The 18,693-nt window shown below is 43.0% G+C and overlaps 4 protein-coding genes across 4 annotated transcripts; 1 reads left to right on the forward strand and 3 right to left on the reverse strand.

Moving 5' to 3' along the window:
* Positions 1-2,690: 2,690 nt before the first annotated feature.
* On the reverse strand, positions 2,691-3,822 carry steep1 (STING1 ER exit protein 1). The gene has a single exon (XM_063477394.1). The coding sequence runs from the start codon at positions 3,687-3,689 to the stop codon at positions 3,012-3,014; it is 678 nt and encodes a 225-aa protein (XP_063333464.1). The 5' UTR covers positions 3,690-3,822; the 3' UTR covers positions 2,691-3,011.
* Positions 3,823-4,940: 1,118 nt separating this feature from the next.
* mt2 (metallothionein 2) lies at positions 4,941-5,698 on the reverse strand. The gene is made up of 3 exons (XM_063477395.1): positions 5,569-5,698; positions 5,409-5,474; positions 4,941-5,176 (listed from the first exon to the last, which is right to left on the reverse strand). Exons 1-3 carry the CDS (start codon positions 5,591-5,593, stop codon positions 5,085-5,087), a joined length of 183 nt encoding a protein of 60 aa, XP_063333465.1. The 5' UTR covers positions 5,594-5,698; the 3' UTR covers positions 4,941-5,084.
* A 3,859-nt stretch (positions 5,699-9,557) lies between these two features.
* Positions 9,558-13,299, forward strand: LOC134631649 (lathosterol oxidase-like). The gene is made up of 6 exons (XM_063480193.1): positions 9,558-9,815; positions 10,615-10,841; positions 10,932-11,064; positions 11,592-11,692; positions 12,051-12,179; positions 12,637-13,299. The coding sequence occupies exons 2-6, from the start codon at positions 10,632-10,634 to the stop codon at positions 12,904-12,906; spliced, it is 843 nt and encodes a 280-aa protein (XP_063336263.1). The 5' UTR covers positions 9,558-9,815; positions 10,615-10,631; the 3' UTR covers positions 12,907-13,299.
* Positions 13,300-13,495: 196 nt separating this feature from the next.
* On the reverse strand, positions 13,496-17,551 carry anapc13 (anaphase promoting complex subunit 13). The gene is made up of 2 exons (XM_063480194.1): positions 17,342-17,551; positions 13,496-13,757 (listed from the first exon to the last, which is right to left on the reverse strand). Exons 1-2 carry the CDS (start codon positions 17,438-17,440, stop codon positions 13,632-13,634), a joined length of 225 nt encoding a protein of 74 aa, XP_063336264.1. The 5' UTR covers positions 17,441-17,551; the 3' UTR covers positions 13,496-13,631.
* Between the last annotated feature and the right edge of the window lie 1,142 nt (positions 17,552-18,693).

Raw genomic sequence — 18,693 nt, forward strand, 5'->3', positions numbered from 1 at the left:
GAAGCATATCGTCACCTACTGTCATAATTTATTATTATTATTATTATTATTATTATTAGTAGTAGTAGTAGTAGTAGTAGTAGTAGTATTATAACACTAAGTAGTAGGCTAACTCTTCTAAATATAGGCAGAAACGTGTACAATATGAAAAGCTGTAGTCGCTTTTAGAAGTATTCTTTGTCAAAAGTTTCAGTATTAAAATGCTTGTTTTGTTACTGTAATGCTTACTTGGGGTGGCTGTGGCTCACGAGGTAGAGCAGGTCACCTACTAATTTGGAAGGTTGCTTTAGCCTGTGTGAAAAATATCCTTGGGCAAGGTACTAACCCCAAGCTGCTTGTATGAATGTGATAGAAGGCATTTGTGTAGGAGAAGCATAGAAAAAGAGTGCATGAACAGTGTATGAATGGGTGAATGAGGCAATTTGTGTAAAGTGCTATGAGTACTCAGTTAGAAAGGTGCTATATAAGAACCAGTCTATTCATATGGAGTTGAACTACCTCTATGTGGGCATAGAGTCATGTTGACAAGTTTCAGCCATTTGTTGCAGCAGCAGTCCTTTATCATATAAAAAATAACAAGACACACAGTTGAAACTTCAGTTAAGATATCTCATGAATTTGATGTGCAGTTAAACGTTTATACAGTGACAGAAAGCAAAGTGTCACTGGTCCCGCTCACTTAAAGGCTACATGTAGCCATCGTGTAAAATTAATTTGTCATGTTTTAGGTAGTCTCAAGATTCAGCTGTTGTCTGTGGGGAACAGGCACACATTTAAACTCTATTGACATCATTTGATTTTTATTTATCTCACTTTTGCTGCTGCCTTGAGACAAAACCACTGGCTTCAGGTTAAATCACAAAGATCAGATGGGTGATCCACACCTGCTTCCAAGCTGCAGTGTGTGGCTTCATCAGGAAAAATCTGGTCATGTGGCACACAGTCGCCTTGAGCTACTTTGTTATATAATACAATATGTATGATCCTATTATACAACAAAAAGCAGACACAGAAAGTGAGGCACAGGGATTGTATTACTCTTGAATACAAAAGTACAGAAATCTGGAAGCTATGCTGAGTCTTCCACTGGTCCCAGGGATCATCAGTTAACCTCGTGACTGGAAAAACTCACATGTGAGAGAGAAAAACAACCAGTAAGGACAAATGAAAAAAGACCCAGTTCACATTAATCAGTGACAAAGATCACAGTAAGCATAAAAATAATAAGCATACTGTGTTGGATCTCAGTAACAACAGTTTGTACCACAGAAGAAAAGTGCAAATGTAGCCAAGTTATTGTTCAATGTTAATGTTTTTAGTTGTGTCTCCAATTTATTTTGAAGCTGTTTGTTTTCATTACCATCAGCATCCAAAGCCCCAAATACTTTGGCTCTTCTGTCAGATGCAGTGACGTTGAGATCCAGTCCAGGCGACTCATTGTTCTCCTAATTTATCTTGTATTTTGTGACCTACATTGAGTCTGGTGTGCTGGTTGGACACTGCCCCAGTTATTCTATCTTCTCATTAATCACAGGATCTTTTTTAGCATTTGGGCTCCTCAACAGGTCAAGGCCTCGTTTGTTGTCAGTTTACCACCTGAATCGTGGAGCCATGGTGTATTAACAAGCTGCTTCATAAGGCACGAACCATCATTGGTCAGAATCTGGAGGCGTGTCAGTCAGTAAGAGACAGAAGTCACCAAACTTCACACGCTCCACACAGACAGCAGAGCCTTTCTGTGACAGGTCCACAGACCTGCTCCATATTTATATTTCTGTATTTGTGAATGCAGTCTGCACTTCTTTATTGCCCAGTCTCACTTTTCTTTATCTTAACCTTGTATTTATTTTCTTTTTATTCTGTTTTATAAATAAAGATCTAACAGCTTATGGCCTTCCCCATGTGCCTGTGGAACTTTAACTTAACTCTATTTGTTATTTATTTTTTTATCCTACTGCTGCAACACAATCATTTAATCTGTGGGATCAGATATTTAAGGAACTCTCCTGAAGAGGTTGGAAGAATGCCCTAATCCAGGGGTGGGGAACTCCAGGCCTCGAGGGCCGGTGTCCTGCAGGTTTTAGATCTCACCCTGGGTCATCACACCTGAATCACATGATTAGTTTTAATACCAGGCCTCTGGAGAGCTTCAAGACATGCTGAGGAGGTCATTTAACCATTTAAATCAGCTGTGTTGGATCAAGGACACATCTGAAACCTGCTGGACACTGGCCCTCGAGGCCTGGAGTTGGACACTCCCACAGCTTCACAGATGCTTTCTTTTGAACTATGCACTGATAACAAGTTGGATAATCATCATATTTGACCTAGACTGACTACAAAGATTTTCCCAGATTCTTGGCAATGTTATTCCTAAATGGTTTCACCCATTCTGAACACACAAGTCTGAGAGTAGTGAACCCTCTTCTCTATCTTCAGTCTCTCTGGAATGACCTCTTTTTGTGCCTAATCACGTTACTAACCTGCTGCCAAATAATTTGAGAAACATTCAACCAGGTCCAACCTGAAATGTTTCACTGGCTCAAATAAAAATGAGTGAAAGAAAATAATACAATAAAAAAAAAACAAAACTAACTCATGACGTTTGTTCTGATGTGTTTGTAGCTTTAAAATTAAATTTTTAATTAAATATTTGGTTTGAATTATACACAACTCAAAACTGATGGTGACAACTTTACCTACAGGCTACACATCAGTTCATTAAGCTGTTACTAATAAAGTTTTCCCCCTCGTGTGGTCTGACTCTTTCAAACAGCCGAAGCCTTCTGTGAGGGTTAAAGCACTCTGCTGGTGATAACGACAACAACATAAAACACTTTTTAAAAATACCAACAAAAAAATGTCTTTATTTTGTCTTTTCCTGTATGTACAAAACGTGACAAACTAATTTAAAGGTCAGATCACATTCTTATGATACGACTGCTACACTCATCAGTCCTGTATGTACAACGAGTCCCAGGCAGAGCAGGCGCCTCCTCAGACCCAGCCATCTATTTGAACTGATTATCAATGAGAGTGCCCTTCATCTTGGCCTTCTTGGCCTCCAGCTCAGCCAGCTCCTGCAGCCTCCTCTTGCTCATGCCCTTCCTCTCCAGCTGCTTCTCGATCACTTTGGCATTCTGGGCATAGGAGTCCGCCACCTCCCTGGCCTCGATCTCCTCCTCCTCCTCGTCGATAGTGGAGACGGTGACGGAGCTGAACTTGCCCATGTCTTTGGTCCGCTTGGTCATCATCACTCGGACTTTCTTGGGAGCCTCGGGCTGCTTCTGGCTGTAGACGCTGGTGTTGCCGAAGCCCTGCCCGAACTTGACCACGGCCCCGTCCACGATGAAGGTGGCCGGGTTGTTCTTCTCCTGGTGCTGGTAGAAGAGCAGCAGGCCGCATTTGCCGCACTTCTTGCGGTACTGCCTCTCGATACCCTCGGCTCTCTTGACGTACGTGTTTTCGTCCTCCTCCACGTTGCAGAACTTGTGAGCGTGTTTGGCGGCGTCGATCACCCGGGCTTTGTCCCGGGGTCTCATGGGCAGCTTCTCCAGCTGGCAGTCCAGGACCAGAACCATCTGGCCGCACAGGCAGTAGTAGACGTGGAGGGGCTTCTCTCCGTCGTCGTACTCCTCCCGGTCTCTGGTGTCCGAGCACACGACGCTCCTGGAAACCACCTTCGGCATGTTCACACGCGTGGGTGTATTTTACTACCAGGACGGGATCAGAAACACCACTACAGCCAAACTTGCCCAGAAAATAGAAACAACGCAATAATTCCTGTGTGCACCGATGATATTGTTCCCGCGAGAAACCCAAGTGTCGAATATTTGTTCCGCCTTCATAGATCGTTCCGCGAAGCTCAAAATAAATACATTTTATTGCAACCCCAAACTAAGAAATACGTTTAATCTGTAATAAAGTTGTATGTATGTAACACTAACTCACAACAATAGTGCTCTTTATTGCAAGCAACTACAGGGGTGTGGAGCTCCAGACCTCCAGGGCAGGTGTCCTGCAGGTTTCAGATGTCACCCTGGGTCAGCACACCTGAATCAAATGTTTAGTTTATTACCAGGCATCACGTTGAGGTCGTCATTTAAGTCAGCTGTGTTGGATCAAGGACACATCTAAAACCTGCAGGACACCGGTCTACCCGTGGTCTACAGCAGGGGTGCCCAATCCCAGTCCTCGAGAGCTACTGTCCTGCAGCTTTTAGATGCATCCCTACTCCAACACAGCTGAATCAAATGGTTTGATTGCCTCTTCAGCATGCCATCAAGTTTGGCAAATGCCTGATAACAAGCCATTCATTTGATTCAGGTGTGTCGGAACAAGGATCCATCTAAAAGCTGCAGGACGGTAGCTCTCGAGGACTGGGATTGGGCACCCCTGGTCTACAGTAACAGCAGAAGAGGATCCTCTTTGAGCCAGCACTTTTAACAGGCCATGATTGGAGGTGAGGGGAAAGACAGGATCAAGAGACTGCAAACAGGTTATGTATTTGGACCCCCTCTGATTCAACTAGGCAAACATGCTTCAAAGTTTAAATTCCATTTCTGGTTAAACATGTCAGACATTTTCAGTCTGCTGGCTCACAGCCACGTGTAACAGTTCTGCTGGACTAATTTAATAGCAGCCCCATTTCAGTTCAAGTTACTGAACTTCCGTTTTCCAAATGCTAATACTGCACTCTGATCTAGTCCAACACGCCATCTAATGCATTTGGATTTCCAACTTTAGATTTGAGAACAGTTTCTTTGCATCCCTGCAAGAGCCTTTCAAGTGGGCCACGCAGTTTAGTAGCAATCCTGAGTCAATTTAACTCTAGTCCTTATTCCAAGATGAAGATTTCAGCATTACACAAAGTACCACAGAGCGTGACCCAAGTTAAATGATGCACTGACATCAGCTGAATTAATACACCAGACAGGTCATAGCGTCAATAAACATGTTTATTTCAAACACCCAGAGACAAGTACAAAATCATTAGTCATCATTTCGTGGACATGTGCAAATTTATGATTAGTGGCAAATAAATGACTCCATAATTTCAGCAGAGAGCTGATGCTGCAGACTGCTCACTGGCAGCAGCTGGTGTCGCATGTCTTCCCTTTGCACACGCAGCCAGAGGCGCATTTGCTGCAGCCGGATGGGCAGCAGTCGCAGCAGCCTGCAATGACAGACATTAGTGACAGAACACAAAAAGAAAACTACTGATGTCATTAAAGCAATTAGAGCTTTAATTTTTTTTAATGCAATCAAATGCGCAATTTTGAAGAAATGGCGCATGACTATAAGAAACAATCTTCACACTATGCATGTTACTTGGGAAGATAAACAGGAGCGTAACGTTAACAGGTCGACAGATTACTGTTTGCTGTGCTGTGAGGTGTTAGACTTACTCTTCTTGCAGCTCTTGCATGAGCACTTTGTGCACGTGCAGGATCCTCCGCAGTTGCAGGTTCCAGCTGAACATAAAAAAAGACAGTTCAGTTTCGTGTGGTCCGCTGGTAACGAGCAGCGCATTAAATAGCCTTGTTAAACAGCGGCAGGAATACTCACTCTTGGCGCACTCGCAGGGGTCCATTTCTCAGTTGATGGCTCGTTCGTTCAGAGGGATGCTGGCGTTGCTCTCGTCTCTTCGGGACTTGAGTGAATGTTGTGAATAACGGTGTAGGAGTGGCTCTTTTATAGCGTCCTGGGAACAACAGAGCCGAGTGCAAAACACGCCTGTCACGCGACAGGCAAGCACGTGGTTAATGATTACGAAGAGGTTTGTGCACACGACATGGTCCAACCTTTCAGCAGCGGGAACAGAGAGATCCTCATAGCCAGATCTATAGCCTGCTGCCTGAACATTATATAAGAATGTCAACTCCTGGAGAAATTCAATCATGCAATTAATTCATGTATTTAAACAGAGGAGAACATCTTCAGGCTACACGGAGATCTGAACACACGCTCACAAACGCTCACCAACACTGATTCATGTAGAATGGGCTACATGAAGTGCGGGTCTCCAATCAGGACGTCTTAGTTTTATATGGATGGAAGTGACTTGATACAACCATTTGGGGCTAATATGAGAGGATGTTGGGTGGATAATACTGTTGGTAATATAATACCAACAGTATTATATTAAAAATTACAAAAAAAACTTTTCAGCATCTGCGAAGATTCTTCACAGAAAACATTTCCGTTCAGTATTTTCATTCCAAACTTAACCTCATACTTGATTAATTGAAACTAATACACTCTATGCCGGTATTATTTTGATAGTGCGATCATTTCATTGGAGTAAAAATCCACATTAAATATCCTAAATCCAAATCTAACCGCTCAATTAAAAAAAATACATTTAATATATCGTGTGACTCCTCAGTTTTGCTCATTTTTTTATAATAAAAAATAATATAGTCATCATGATGTTGAACAACCGCAGCGGAGAACACGGGGTGTTTCTGGCGCTGTGCACACGGTGCAAACCAGCTGGCGTCTGTCTGCCGTCAGTGCCGAGCTGCACTCGGCCGCTCGTGAGCAAACCAAAGCAAACAGGCTATTGTAATATGCTGCGTTCACGTACCGTGTGCTATCGGAAATACCGGATTCAGCAGCGAGCCGTGTGCATATGGCACGTGCGACGTCGCGTCTCCCCACAGAGGACAGAGAAAAGTGTTGTGCATTTACACACAATATATATATATATATTTAATAATAGTAGTCTTACAAGAAATGAAACACCAAAATCGCACTACGCATAAAATATCAGTGGGGAAACATCAGTGCGCAACAATAAAGAATCAAACAGAATAGGCGAGCTTTAAAAGAAGTGTTTTGTCGGTATGTGTGAGTACAATAGAACAGAACAAAATTAATCTCGGCTACCGTAATATCCTGGATGTTTCGCACTTGGTTGCTTAGTTTTTATGTCTATTTGTCTATAAAGACGATCTGTATTTACAATACTTAGGTTTTCCATGACGGGAGCGTGAAGGCAGCATCATTCACTCTGCACTCGACACCGTCACTGGAGTGTTTCTCCCTTAACATGTAGTTTCTAGAAAGTGTGTGTCAGCCGATGTAAACCTCAGGGAGCGACGAGCGAAACGAGCTTTAGAGATGAGCGCTACTCTTCTTAGTGAAGCAGCTGAAAATGGCAATTATGAGGGGAAAAATCAGTCGTAATATAATAATACTGCAATTAGATTCAGTCCATCCATTTTCTATCGTTTATCCAATTCAAGGTTGTGGAGGGTTGGAGAGGTGGCAGAGCACTCCGGTCTGCTAACACAGACCTATGGACCCTACAAATCAAGAAGAAGAAGACACTTTAAACAACTCAATTACCTGAGCTGATTATCCAAAAACATTGGTGAAAACAGAGAGGGGAACTACTGTGCTTTCCCCCCGTTTCTATTTGTTTTCTTGGACTCTAGTGGAGTCCCAGCTATGTTCACACAACCTTCTGTGCCTGCACAACTTTTCATTTAGAGTCATCAGACCAAAATGTCTCTGGGGACAGAGACAGACAGATACTTACAGCATATCGTGTACTCCCAAGAATTAAACCTTGACACTTTATAGGACTTGGACCAAATTTAATGCTTCTGTCTGGGATGCAGTGTTACATGTTGGTGCAGTGATTAGCAGCAAAGTCCAAACACAGGTTTGTTGGTTTAACTGGTGACTCTAAACTGGTCACTGTGTGATTGTGAGGATGAATGACGTCTTTCTCTCTCTCAGGACCCCAAGACTACGCCATGCTGGGTCATACATGTTTTGTTAACCCTTAAATGAAATACTGCCACTGAAAAACATGTTAGGAATTTTATGGGAGGATAACAATTGTGTACAAATTTTACTTATGACTAAATTTTTTTTTTTTTAAAGTTTTTAAACAATATTATTAGAGCTTTAAAAATAATATTTTGGGAACAAAATATATACTAGCTGAAAATATTGCTAGGACATTAATATTATCAGAATGGTTATAAAATGAATGGTTTTCTTTTCTTAAACACTGTAAATACTGCTGTTGTGCCCACTGTGGAACCGTGAATATAATAAATACACCTTAGAAAAAGCAAACACTGATTGGCCTGAAACAGAAGTCCTGTTAAGGTTCAGCCTATTTGAACATCTCAAAACCGTAAGATGTGTGACGTAGTTACATTTCCTATCAGTAAAGGTTAAATCACATCATGTCCTAAATATATATTTTTGATTTTGTTAAAGCAACTTTGCATTATTTACGGTTTAAAAATGTCAGTGCAGCCACTGTCTGAAACAAGCTGTTCTAGCTCCGCCTCTGTTTGGCTGCTTCTTACAAGCAGAAGTTTTGAACAGCTACTTTTAGGGATTTTTGTTCTCCTAGCCACAGATGTGTGACTGAGATCACGCCATCAAGATAGTCATGTCATCAAAACAAGGCCATTCCCTCACTGAAACGTCATATAGAGCCAACAGTAGAAAATTTCATTATTTGAAATTTTAGCCATGTTTTTATGAAAAGCCAGCATTTCAACAGCATATGTGACACAAAGTAAAAAAAAGAGAGAAGAAAAAAGCTCCACCTTATATGTAAATAACCTGTCATACACCCTTTATGAATACACTGCTTGGATAAATATGCAGTAGTTCCTGTTTTTGTTCATGATTAATTTTGGACCCTGGATGTGAAAACTGTCCATTACTCCCAGTGCGCAGAAGGTGCTGTTTCAGTCAGGGAGCGCTAGAGGGAGACAGTTACACGTGTATCTACTGGTTGACAAGAATGCATAATATGAAACAACTCAGCTGCAAGTGCAAGTAACTGGTGTTAAAATATTTAAAGGCAGATACCAACAACCCAAATTCAAATGGCACAGGTGGCCTTACGTGCTCTATTTTGACTAGAATGCCTGACTTAATGTGATGGACACACGTTAACGAGCAGTTATAGGAGAGAAAAGTGTGGAAGAGGCATAACAACATCCCCTGTCCTGGTCAGAGCCTCTTTGCAAGTGTTGCTCTGCTCATTCTGAGAAGTGATTACGCTGTCTTAAATTTCACACTCAGTGACAGTCTGCATGTTCTGTCCACCAAGATGTGTGTTTATGTGAAAGGTCAGTAATGCTGACAGACTATACTTTACACTGATGGGATATTCTATGGTCACAAAGTGTTAGGCATGCTCCCAGCAAGACTCGCTTCTCTTAATTGTGGATGTGTGTGTGTGTGTGTGTGTACAGGGCAGACAGTTGAGCTGCTATATTTGATCCTTCCAAGCCCAGCATGGGACAGGGTACATCCACTACACACACGCAAAAATGACATGCTGACCATTGCAAGGGATTTTATTTTGCATTAAAACTGAGATAATGCAGCTGAGTTGCTGCAATGCACTTTCAGATTTTCACAACTGTGTAGAAATAATATTTCATTCAGTGAGCACAGATATTATGAGAAAATGGTGTCAGCTGCAGAGTGCTCCTGCCGCTGAGCTCTGTGTTATTTGCTGAGCATGCTGGGATCTTGTTCCACCTGGACAAGCATGTCTGTGTCTTCTTGGATCCACTGAGCACACGGTATCAACTAGCTCGCAAAAAAAAAAGAGAAAGAAAACCGGAGCTTCTCTTGCAGTTTGTGGAGACGCCGGCCTATTACACGGTAAACCCATGTCAGCAGCGTGTGCAGCTTTCCGTATGGGGCCACGTGTTCTCTGTTCTGGATGATCTGCTATTGGACAGACTGTGAGAGGAGGAGTGAGCACTCATCAACTTTCTAGGAAGGTTCTTTCTAATCCGGTGACAGGCCCCGTCCTCAAGCAGGTCAGTGCAGCAGAAATGATGAATTCGGCAATAAACGCTTCACTAATAATAATTTTTAAATAGTAATGAAATAAAACCTGGAAAGTTGAGGTGGATTTTCTTAAACTGACCACTGAGATGAAGCTGCAGTAGGTGCACTAAATAACTGTTTGTTTTCAGTTACTGTTAATTATATATTTGTCGTTACTAAGAATATAAACGCAAGCTGAGACGTTTCTAGAGCTGCACAGCCTGAAACCCCACGTTTCCACACTGACTCTCCAGCAGACGTGTGTGTGTGGGGGGGGGGGGGGGAATCACTGAGTGAAGACGGTGAGTAGGTGTCAGAAATGCTTATGATTCATGTTGAACCAAACAGATCCAGAACAGCTTTTCGATTACTATAGAAACAAGCTTGAGAACACTTCTGTAGTAATGCAGGGAGTAGGTAGGTAACTAAAAAGTTTAAATATAAGATTTAAAAGTGAACAGCTGAGTGTTTTATGCATCGGCCTCGCAGGGGCAGTGTTGGATTTTGTACCAGCACAAACTTATATTTCACTGTCTTATTATTGTTGCTCCTTTTGCAGTATTTCATGCACTTAAATGTGAAATGTGACAGAGTAGCAATAATACAGATTATCCAGTTTCAAAGCTCTGGCTAAAGCAGACCTGTGTGCCGTATACACCACAGAGCTTAGGCTATTCAGTTCTCACTAAAACATAATAACGTTTCCACTCGACCTAATTTTAGCAAAGTGGGCTGTGATTGGTTTGTTTTCTCTCACGTATGCTAAGAGCGCTACGGGACATCACTTAGTGTCTTCACAGGCTGCCATGGATCATGTGCTGGACATAGCTGACTGTTACCTCTTCACTCCTTACATTTACCCGGTCTCATGGCCCGAGAGCTGGGCTGTGCGCCAGATGATCAGCCTGTGGCTGGTAACCAACTTGGGAGCTCTGCTGGTTTACCTGGTTTTTGGTGCTCTTAATTTCTACTATGTGTTTGACCATGTACTCATGAAGCATCCGCAGTTTATTGAGGTAGGCCAGTGAATGGATAGCCAGCTTTGGTACCATTTCCAAAGCAAGGTTTTCCTAAACCCCAACTTTGTGTATTTGCTTCACTAACAGCATCAAGTAAGAAAGGAGATCCAGTTGGGAACAGTCTCCATCTTCTGGATGAGTTTTCCCACCGTAGTGCTTTTCTTCTGGGAAGTCAGAGGACACAGCAAACTTTATGACAGCATCAGTGAAAACTCCCTGGGTGAGAAAACGGTTATTTAGATATTATAGCACAGGATTCACGTTAACGTAAAACTAAAAATGAAATTCTCAAAGTGAGCTTACTGTGTTTAATGAATGTACTGTTAAAATTCTTATAGTAAACATGGCTAAAGGCTCAAATACTGAGGAGAAGACATTTAAAGGTGTCCCAAAATGCTAAATGCTGCGCCTCAGACAGTTTCCCATTAGATTGGTTCTGAATTCTGTCAAAGTGAGTAGATATCCCTCGTATGGTCATCTCAGCTGCACAGCTGTGTTTAGCATAATCGTGTGCTTCTGAGGGGCAGCCAATCAAAAGACAGTTGTCTTAAAGTGAAGGGATGAGATTTAAAGTACTTTTTTCAGGGAGAGGGAGAGGCGAGTGGCTGCACTAAGGACAAGTATAAAGTGAATGAGCGGCTGGAAATGAGCGTGCCCACTTTAAGGCTGCGTGTGATTAACTCACTGAAACTAACCAACCCACAAAGAGTCTGCAAAAATGAAAACTCGTGTATGTCTCTGTTCCAGGCTGGTCAGGACTGTTCGTAAGCATCGCTGGTTTCCTGTTCTTTACTGACATGTGTATATACTGGATTCACCGCGCCATGCACCATCAGAACATTTACAAGGTGAGCTTCAGCATCTGTACTGCCAACCTACACTTGCCCCAGGCAGTCAGTTACCTTTGTCAGTGGGTGGCTTCCTATAATAAAAGGGTCCACCTGTACCGATGAACCCATGAAACAATGATTGCATGACCTTTTGGGCTTTTCAGCACTTTTATGCTCACGGTTGTTTGTACCAAACAGGTTACAGGCTCGATTTAGCACATAGTAAAACACTGAGCAGCTGAAGGAAACATGTAGAATATACTTTTCCTCTTATAGTTATTTTAACTCCACAGCTTTGACTTCCTTGTTTGTCTTGTGTATCTTCTCACTAAAAGAAAATCTCAAACTTGACACCATTTGTGTTTCTCCCCCTCAGCACTTACATAAGCAGCACCATACCTTCAAGATACCAACACCGTTTGCCAGCCATGCCTTCCACCCACTCGATGGCTTCCTGCAGAGCTTACCGTACCACCTCTACCCTTTCATCTTCCCTCTCCACAAGGTGCAGATCATCTTCTGTTGCTAGGAAATACTGACATGCCCGATCTGAGGTCAAAGGAGGACCACACTGTAAACCAGGGGTGGGGGAACTCCAGGCCTCGAGGGCCGGTGTCCTGCACGGTTTAGATGTGTCCTTAATCCAACACAGCTGATTTTAATGGATAAATGACCTCAACATGTTTTGAAGCTCTCCAGAGGCCTGGTATTAAAACTAATCATGTGATTCAGGTGTGTTGACCCAGCGTGAGATCTTAAACCTGCAGGACACCGGCCCTCGAGGCCTGGAGTTGGACAACCCTGCTGTAAATCAGGGCTGCATTAAGTTACTGCTATTAAACTGCAGTAAAACTTCTAAGTGACTGGACAAAGTGTATTTTGATAAACTGAAATTGAGAAAGTGCACCGTTGTCTTCAAACTGTGAAATGCTTCAGCTGACACGAGTTATTTTACATTGCAGGTGGTTTACCTCTCCCTCTTTGTCTTCGTCAACATCTGGACCATTTCCATCCACGATGGAGACTACCGCCTTCCAGGCCCGCTGATATTTCTGATTAACGGTGCCGCTCACCATGTTGATCATCACCTGTACTTCAACTACAATTACGGACAATACTTCACACTCTGGGATCGCCTGGGAGGCTCGTACCGGCACCCATCGGCGCTGCTGGGGAAGGGACCCCGTGACCAGATTCGCAAGCTGACGACAGAAGCAGCACAGACACAGTGATGATGGACGCTCAGAGCAGAGAGCCATTTCTGGTCATTAACAGGCTATTATGCTGCCAATGGTCTAAAGCAGAAGGAAGAGACAGCCGGTACGAAATACGCAGATGCCCTAGCTAGATACTACCCAGGCAGAAGATGAAAATTATAAAGCATAGTAAAATAACACACTGTATATTAGCAACAGTGACATTAGGGTTATGTAGTACTACTGGTATGAACGTAACGAGCACAGACTCTGGTGTTACACACAGCTGTAGCAGAAAACTCAAAGTTGAATTGATGTGTTTTAAGCATGTTTAAGCATAAGAGCAATCCTTTTTTCCCCAATAATGTGGCTGCTTTTATAGTACAGCGACATCTAGTGGCCAGACTACCTGCAAGATAACTATGGTATTACTGCATGGGTAAAGGTGAGATGATTTTGTTACAAACTCAGGAGGTTAGATCTGTTCAAAGCCAGAGTTCCTCGTTATAACGCTGCAGAAATAAGAGCTGTGGTTTAATAAATGCACACACAAACAGGAGGACTCTATTTGCTCAAATTTATCACAGTTTCATAAAGTAGAAACAATGTTTTTATGTTTTACAATAAGAGTGATGGATAGTTCACCACCAAGTAAAATGCCAACGCGCCGAGAAGAAACGGCACATTTGTGTATCAAAACTGACACAGTGCAGACCACGTCTGTGCTTTTTATTTGTACAGTTCGATTCTGTGTTAGTCTTTCAGCTTCCGGTGCTCGGTGTGTTCTCATGCAGGCTCTGCAGGGCGAGGTCTGTCCACTTCATCTCTTGCTCTTTCACAGACTCTGTCGATCCCCCGTTGTCCTGCTCAGCCTCAGGCAACTCACTCTGCAACAAACCAGAAACAAGAAGATGGAATTAAAAAAAGAAAGAAAAGGACACTTTGATCAACGCTGTGATGATTTCAAGAATATTTGATGGGAGAAAATACTGAGCTTAAACCAAAACAGCATGATCGATACACTCACCAGCCACTTCATTAGGTACACCCGTTTAACTGCTAATTAACGTAAATATCTAATCAGCAAATCACATGGCAGCAACTCAAAGACTGTATCAAGACAACTGGCTGAAGTCCAAACTGAGCAGCAGAAACTGGTGATCTGCTGGGATTTTCCCACAAAACCGTAACTTCTGTTTAAGGTAAAATAAAAATGGGTGAAAATGTGTCGTTGATGTTAGAGATCAGAGGAGAACGTGCAGACTGCTTCAAGCTGATCGGAAGGCGAAGACAATCCAAGTACGCAGAGCTTTGAATAGGGCTGGGCTATATCATACCGTTCACAGTAACACCGGTATAATGTCGGGCAACGATAAGAAAATGAAATATCGCGATAGAATATGGGTAAAACGCGCAAGCGCAGTGCCTTTGTTTTCATACGCAAATGGCGGAAAAAGCATGGCGGCAACAGAGAACGAGAAGGGCGAAAGCGGATCGTTGAATGAAACAGATGAACCAGAACTGGTTTGTAAAAATGCTGCAGCTTCAGTGGTGTGGAACTGGTTTAGCTTTCGTCCGTCAGATACACAACAAAGCACTATTTTCGGTAGCGCATGCTAGCGGGCCGTCGTTATTACTGTGTTTTTTGGAAAATACGGCACACTTAAAATCAATCCTTTGATTTTTCTGAAAATAGACAGTGCCCCTTATAATCCCGTGCGCCTTATGTATGAACTCTGGTTGTGTTTACTGACCTCGAAACGATTTTATGTGCTACACGGAGCTCGAAAATCTGTCAAATGTTCCAGTATGACTTTGCTAAGCTACGAAGCCGCACCGCTTGATGAGCATTACGGCTATCGTAGGCAGATGCCTCGCGGAGTGATACGTACTGTGCTTCAACATAATATTACAGTATTGTGTGTGTATAACCTCTTTAAGTTTTGTGGATATTATACATGGTTATGCTGAGGATATGTCGGGCAGTTTCCACTGGAAATGCCTTTTGGTTAAACTGTCAGTGAGGAATTTGCATTTGCACTGTTAAATTTGTATATAACTTTAATGCAGATAAAAAACAGCTGCTTGTTTAAGTGAAAATACATTGATGTTTTTTTTTTTTGCACGAATAAAGTTGTGGAGTTGTAAAGTATTTTGTCTCGTGTCAATTATATCGTCAGTTATATCGTTATCGCAAATTTTCTTTTTTTTTATGGTCTATTTGATTCACCTTTAATTGTTTATTTTATTTTCACTTGCTAAATACGGGACAGGCTTGACTGGGGAAAAGAAAATGGAGAAAGAAAGAGGGAAAGAAAAAGAGTGGGGAAGAGGGACGGGGATAAAGGGCAAAAAACAAAAACCAACAAAATAAGCATTCAAAAAATACATATATCAATCACCTGGATCACCTGTTGAGAAAGAAAAAAGAAAACAAGCAGATGAAAACAAAAAGAGCAATATAATAAACAACATCACGATGATCTATGGGAATATAACACTAAATACTTAATATTAAACATTATTGTGCAGCAGGTAGGCTCGACAGCGCACAGTGTGCTTTGAGGTAGGAGCCAAAAAGGGTGTAGTTTGTGTGTGTGATCACCTGTGTGTACACCTGTGAGCATGAGCGCGCTTGTATTTAAAAGGTTCCTTCATGTAATGATCTGCTAGAGGGTGTGGGGGGGCCACAGCCCCGTCCTCCAGGGCATGAAGCAGGTATGGAGGAGATCAAAACTCCAGACATCCAGAGGCCCTCAGAGCACAAGAGACCAAGGAAGACCAACAGAGGGGCAGCCGCGCCACTGTCCCAGAAAGAGCTGAGGAGAGTCCCAGATGAGGGGTCACTCAGCAGCCGCGGAGCAGAAGCCAGGGGGGGTTGCCGGCAGCCAGCTGTGCCAGAGTGACCGAGCCCCAGGCCGAGAGCACCCCACCCCCGAAGTGGCCCGAGCGAGCCCCAGGCTCCAGGCCCCGATAAGCAGCCACCAAGGACTGAGCTGGTGGGTACCTGGACGCCCATCCCCGGACACAAAGAACCACCAACGCACCGATGTCTGAGGGCGTCTGCCACTGGCAGGGGGAGTGGTGGGGGGGAGATAGGCCTCCAAACCTTGGAGGGCCTGAGATGTCCCCAGAGAGGTGGCGTCTGATACCCAACCTGACATATAGACACAGACATACAGGCACACACAGATACAAACATCCATTCCCACCCTCATGCTCTCATAAGCAAATTATTGCAAATTTTCAAATGTATATCGTGATAAATATTTTTGGTCATATCGCCCTGCTCTAACTTTGAACGCACAACACACCACGAAGCAGATGGACTACGACGGCAGAAGACCACACCGGGTGCTGCTCCGGTCAACTGAGAACAGGAAACTGAAGCTGCAATTCACACAGGCTCATGAAACTTTGACAACAGAAGACTGGAAAAATGTTGCCTGCTTTGATGAGTCCCAATTTCACCTGGAACATTCATATGGTAGGCCAGGGGTGTCGAACTCCAGGCCTCGAGGGCCGGTGTCCTGCAGGTTTTAGATCTCACCCTGGGTCAACACACCTGTATCAAATGAGTAGTTCATTACCAGGCCTCTGGAGAACTTCAAGACATGTTGAGGAGGTGATTTAGCCATTTGAATCAGCTGTGTTGGATCAAGGGCACATCTAAAACCTGCAGGGACACCGGCCCTCGAAGCCTGGAGTTCCCCACCCCTGTGGTAGGGTCTGAATTTGGCATGAACAACATGAGCGCATGGGTCCATCCTGCCTTGTATCAATGTTCAGGCTGCTGGTGCTGCAGTGGTGTGGGAGATCTGTTCTTGGCACACTTTGGACCTCTTAATACCAAATGAGCATCATTTAATGCTGCAGCCTAACTTCCTGAGTATTACTGTTGACCACGCCCATCCCTTTAAGATCACAGTGCAACCATGTGCTGATAGCTTGTTTTAGCAGGATAACACTCGACGTTGCAAAGATCAAATTATTAAACTTGTTTCTTGTACATGATGTGTTCACGGCACTCAAATGACCACCTTTGGGATGTAGTACGAGTAGGAGATTTGGATCATGGACGGCCAAATCAACAGCAACTGTGTGATGCTGAACATGATTCAACATCTCAGAAATGTCTCCAGCATCTTGTTGAATCTTTGCTATGAAGAATCAAAGACGTTCTGAAGGTTTTAACCCTGGGAAGGTGTATCTAATGAGAGTACATAGTTTTTGAGAAAGCAGGTAAGCATGCGCATGTCATCTTCTGTAAACCCAGAACAGGAAAGAGAAGTATAACCCACCCGAGGGATTAATAAAGCGCCATCTAATCTAATCTAAGTCACTGGCATTAAGTAAAAAGCTAGATATTATGGAGTGTCCTCTCGTGAACTGCACTGCTCGGGAACATCCTGCAAAAACATTTCTGTAATCGTTGGTCCTTGTTGACGTTAACCTTAGCATTAACATTTACCAAAGGAATGGTGACGTCTTCGTACGGCAGCCTGTCTTCCCTCCAGGCATCATCGGTGAGATCCAGGACTCTCCCATCCCGTTGGATTTCACTGTCCATCCTCCCGCAGAGACACAGCCGGCTGCCAACTAGCCTCAACAACAGGACCCCAGATTTACGTCTGAGATCAACGCCGTTGCTGTTTGAGAAGAGCAGTCGCAGTAATTCTACGTAACCAGTTTTCACGTGGTGATGACGCAGTGAATGGTGCCTTTACGCGCAGTGGAAAAATACGAATCTGACGAGTTTTACTAGAAGTAGATCCAATACAAATTTCTCGAAACCACAGATTGTATATATGTATGTTTATGTACAGCCATTGGTCCAAATATGTGAACTTACACAAGAGCAACATTTAGACTGCTACGTGGCATTTATACGCCACAGTATACAGCCTTGTATGCCACCTGAAGGCAAGTTTAGCCCATCAGGAGTTATTTTAGAGTATTATCTAAATGACCTGATTCACTGATCATTGGGACCCAAAAACTGTATGCAGAAAATGGTCAGTCACCATTCAAGTCCTTGCTTTGTCACAGCCCTCCCACATATTTAAAGTGACGATTAGTTGAGTTTCATGTCTCTGTCTTCTACCACATGCATGCATGTGTGTCTTTGGTGCGTGGTATGTGTCTATGGTTATTTAGTGCCCCATGGGTTGTGGTATGTTCTATATTTTGGTGAGCAACACATACCGTCACTCTTTCTCCAATGATCATTTTGCACTTAAGATCATGCACTATCAAACAGTGACCACACACTGTGGTTTCTTTTGGTTTCTTCTTATTGTTGTTTTTTATGTCTTCCTTTATTTGTCTACCAGACTGCCTGATTTTTATCTCTGACAGCAAAGCAAAAAAACCCAAAAAAACCCCTGCTTTTCACATCTAATCTGTATTTTTCTTCTTCTCAGTCTTCTAATCAGGCCTCTTTATGTTGTGTTATAACTTGGTTTACTCTGATTAGTGTTTGCTTGTGAGACTGTCCAGAGCATGTCTGAGAGGAGGCAGTTAGCAGCATTACATCTGACATATGAGACTCTTGTATGAGTTCAGGGAGATGTTTGAAGAGAGAAGTAAGGTGGTGCTGTGTTTAAGGTACCTGATGGAAAATAGTGCTCATATTTGAATGTTAATTATTAGTATAGCGAGCTGGGGGATACTATTAAATGTTTAAGGTAGATTTTAACCAAAGTTTGGAAATATAGGTAAGGTTTTTTTTTTGTTTTGTTTTTTTGCCAGGGCCAATATCTGTCAGTAGCTGTAATTTTTCTTTAAACTATGTCCAGCTGCTGATGACAGAGAGTCTTTTTT

This window comes from Pelmatolapia mariae, linkage group LG7, assembly GCF_036321145.2.
Source record: "Pelmatolapia mariae isolate MD_Pm_ZW linkage group LG7, Pm_UMD_F_2, whole genome shotgun sequence".
NCBI classification, from domain to species: domain Eukaryota; kingdom Metazoa; phylum Chordata; class Actinopteri; order Cichliformes; family Cichlidae; genus Pelmatolapia; species Pelmatolapia mariae.